We start from the raw sequence: 3,635 nt of genomic DNA on the forward strand, positions 1-3,635 counted from the left end.
AAATATTGTCCGATCTCAAAATAAAAAATTGCACTGGATTCTACATCTAAAAAGACAACTTTTCCGCATACCCGCCATATCAATATCTCAAATCCTTTTTTTTCGCTATCCTCTAGTGTTCAGCCGCCTCGGCGCGCCGTACTTCATTGTGGCTGACCAGGCCGCTACTTTCGAGTCGGAGAAAAGCCCTCCAGCAATGGCAAAGTTGGGAATTACATCCGTAGTCTCACTCGCCAGATTGCTCTGCTCGCTGCGGAGCCCAGTAACTGGCCGGACTTGTTACCGCACATTCTCCATGCGTACCGTGCCTCAGTTAGCACTGTCACTGGTTTCTCTCCTTACGAGATTCTGTTCGGACGGCAGATGCGTGTGCCTCAGGACATGCTACATGGGTTGCCTCCCACTAGCTGTCCTGATGACATCACCCGCCAGAAATACCCTGCTCGCCTGCGAGGGTTAGACAGAATCCATAAGATTGTCAGAGAAAACACAAACAGCGCTGCTATCCGCATGAAGGCACACTACGACAAGTACTCGACAATTACGTACTTCAAGCCCGGTGACATTGTGCTGCTGTACAATCGTCGCCGTCGGCGCAGAAAGACTACGAAATTGTACGCGTACTGGGAGGGACCTTATGAAATCGTTGATTTGCTCAATGATTGCATTGCTCGTATCGAGGAGGTCCGCCCAGCCGACTCTGTGCCCACAAAGGCAAAGCCGCTGAAACGTCTCATCGCACACGTTGACCGGGTGGCTGCCATTAGGTCGAACATGGTGGACCAAAATGGTCAGTGGCTGTCCTTTTTACCGCGACCCCTGACCTCTCCCTGTTCCCAGTTGCACGAGTCCAGGAGGGATCGAGAGATTCCTCTCTCTCCCCTAGCCGGCCGTCGTGAGACAGGCGTGATTCACTCGCATCTGACCTGGATACATTGGATCTGGCCGCAGATGACATGATGGAGGTCTCCAACATCCATGTCCTGCAGCCCTCCGTGCCCCGTGACCAGGTGGCCGTTCAGCCGGCCGCTAAGCCACGTGACCCCGCGGCTGCTACTGCAGCTATAGCGCAGCCAGTGCCGTCTGGACCAAAGGCAGATGCTGGCGCCAAGCGCTCTATGCAGGAGCCACCTGCAAAGGCGCCGAAGCGACGGCGCAAACAGAGCAAGCCGCCTGCAGCCCCCCAAGGCAAGCCGCCTGCGTCTGCAGCCCCGAAGGGCAAGAGGCCCCAGCAGAAGCAGGGCCATCCTCAGCCTCCCCAGAGGAAGGCCCCCCAGGGCAAGCCGCCTCTGCAGGTCCGTGGGAAGCACATCAAGCAGCCCCCCACGTACGACCAGCTGAAGGTGCAGCTGGACAGCGCGCTAGCTTCTGCGCGCCATTCGTCCGAGAGGCTACGCGTCTCGAGAGTGAGGTCCGAGACTTGCGCCAGAGGCTGGCCGCGGCTCCGCCCACGCCCCAAGCTTGGGTCCCCCAGATGGTCCCGAGCTACCTGCCCCAGCTGCCCATGCCATCCATGCAGCCCATGCAGCTATGCAGCTGCCTTTGGCGGGCTACCCGCACCTTCCTATGCCTCAGTGGCGTTTTGGATAAATCAATAAATTGTTTATCCCCTGTCGGTTGTTTTGTCATTGCATCCCTCCTTTTGCGAGTCGCACGGGAGAGAGAGAGCGTGCAAGTTCAAAACAAGTCCGCTGACTCATCAGCTGATCGCGGCCCCGCCCCGACCCGACTGGATGGATGGTTGGCAAACCTGGAGAACTTCAAGCAGACGACGCCCCCTTCCCTGCCTGCAGCATCCTGGTCCTGACCCAGCATCCCGACCCTCAAATAATTTAGGCAAGTGTCGTTTTCGTTTGAAATGTCGTTTACAAGTTAATAGTACTCTTATAGTCTAGTTTCAGTAGCCCCCAGTCCCACTGATTCACCCAGTGTCAGACGAGGACTCGTGCAGTTTTCTACTTGTGGTAAACTGCTCGCCGGACCACCCTAACCTCTCTTTTGCAGCATCCCTTCTTGTGTTGCACTTTCCTGTCCGAGTATGATTACTGTTCCAGTCCCCGCTCCTGTCCCGGTCCTGTTCCGGCCGTGTCCTGGTCGAGTCCCGTTCCTGTCCAGGTCCCGGCCCTGCCATGGGCCTATCCAGCTCCACCAACATCGGAGGCGTGTAGACTTCAAAAAGGAGGTCCCGGCCCTGAAGGAGGTGTCCGTCTTCTGTGTGCTGACGCCCTGGTAGTGGCACTTCTACAAGGGAGGTCCGGCCCTGAAGAAGGAGGTGCCCGTTTCCACAGTGTCGCCCCAGTGGAGCCATCTCAAGCGGCATGAGCTGATGATCACTGTTCAGGGTTTTATCCCATTAAAGAAGGTTTTCCCTGATCCTTTGCCAAATGGGGTGGATCATTACTGAGATCCAAGTTTCCAAATTTAGACATTAAATTTCAAAACTGCGAATGCCTTGTCTTAGTTTTTGGGTGGTTTGTGACCTCTTCAAGGAGAAGGAGGTGTAGTTCTAGTATTAAAGGCACTAAACCAGTAGTTCAAGTACTGCGGTCATTCTCATGACTGGCCGCCCCGAGTCAGCCTAGCCTCGCACAAGTCCTTCGCAGTGTTGTCCTTAGTAACGCCTAACAGTCAAGCCACGCGCTGGCTTAGTCTTGTCCCGACCTCGAGCCAGACTACACCTGTACCGAGTTCCTCAATAAATCCCTTGGTTCTCAGCATAACATCGTTTACTTCTTTCTTCTTTCAGTCCAGAACCTTACAATATGATGCTGGGGCAACATCTCAAGCAGGTAATTGTGGCCAAATAGCTCTTTCACAAACAATGAAAACAAAGTAGAATATAATTATGAAGATTAAAAGAAAAAAATGCACTCAGCAAGGTAAAATAATTTTCAAGAATATAAAAAGCTGTGTGACTGATTAATATTTCCTATTTCAGGAAATACTCCAAGCAAGAGTGGGAAGTCAGATTCAGATGCTGAATCGACTCAAGACACTGCTGATGTAGAAGAAAAAAGTTCCAACGGAAGGGGGATAAGCTTAACGCCTGCAAATTCTGCAAATATGTCGGGACTGGCAAGCTGGACAAGCACTTAGAGGCTAAACATACGAATGAGGAAGAAGTCAAACAACTTATCAAATACAGAAAAGGCCCTGCCGTCCAGCTTGTCAGTGAAGATGATATAGCTGCTGACAATAGGAGAGAAAAAAAAAGCAGAAATATTGCAAAAATTACGGAATGACGGCATGCATAGGCACAACATGCTCTTAATTCAAAAAGGAGCAGTATAATCAGACCCGCATAAGAATGTATTGCTGACGAAAAGAAGAGAAGTTGCTCCTAGAAAGCAACACGAAGTTCTACCCTGCACAGAGTGCAAATGATTTGTCAGTCGCCACAAACTGGCAGTCCAAATGAAAAGAAAACACACAACAAATAGGCCTGGTCGGAATGCTCAGATGAAGGCTAGTGCTTCTATGCCAGTGCGTGCAGAGACGTCAGATGACTTCAAGGAAAATATATTGGATCGTCTACAATTGGACCCCATCAGATTAATAGTCCGAAACGACCCACTTATCAAACTTGGAGGAAAAGAGTTCGAGAAGGTGAATAGCGTGGATCATCCAAAGGCACT

General features: G+C 51.6%; 1 protein-coding gene across 1 annotated transcript; it reads left to right on the top strand.

The window, feature by feature from the left end:
• Positions 1-959: 959 nt before the first annotated feature.
• Positions 960-3,096, top strand: LOC113202673 (uncharacterized). Its single transcript, XM_026417025.2, has 3 exons — positions 960-1,406; positions 2,747-2,789; positions 2,939-3,096. Exons 1-3 carry the CDS (start codon positions 960-962, stop codon positions 3,094-3,096), a joined length of 648 nt encoding a protein of 215 aa, XP_026272810.2.
• The last annotated feature ends 539 nt before the right edge of the window (positions 3,097-3,635 follow it).

This window comes from Frankliniella occidentalis, unplaced genomic scaffold (assembly GCF_000697945.3).
Source record: "Frankliniella occidentalis isolate FOCC.00 unplaced genomic scaffold, Focc_3.1 Scaffold256, whole genome shotgun sequence".
Taxonomy (NCBI): Eukaryota; Metazoa; Arthropoda; class Insecta; order Thysanoptera; family Thripidae; genus Frankliniella; species Frankliniella occidentalis.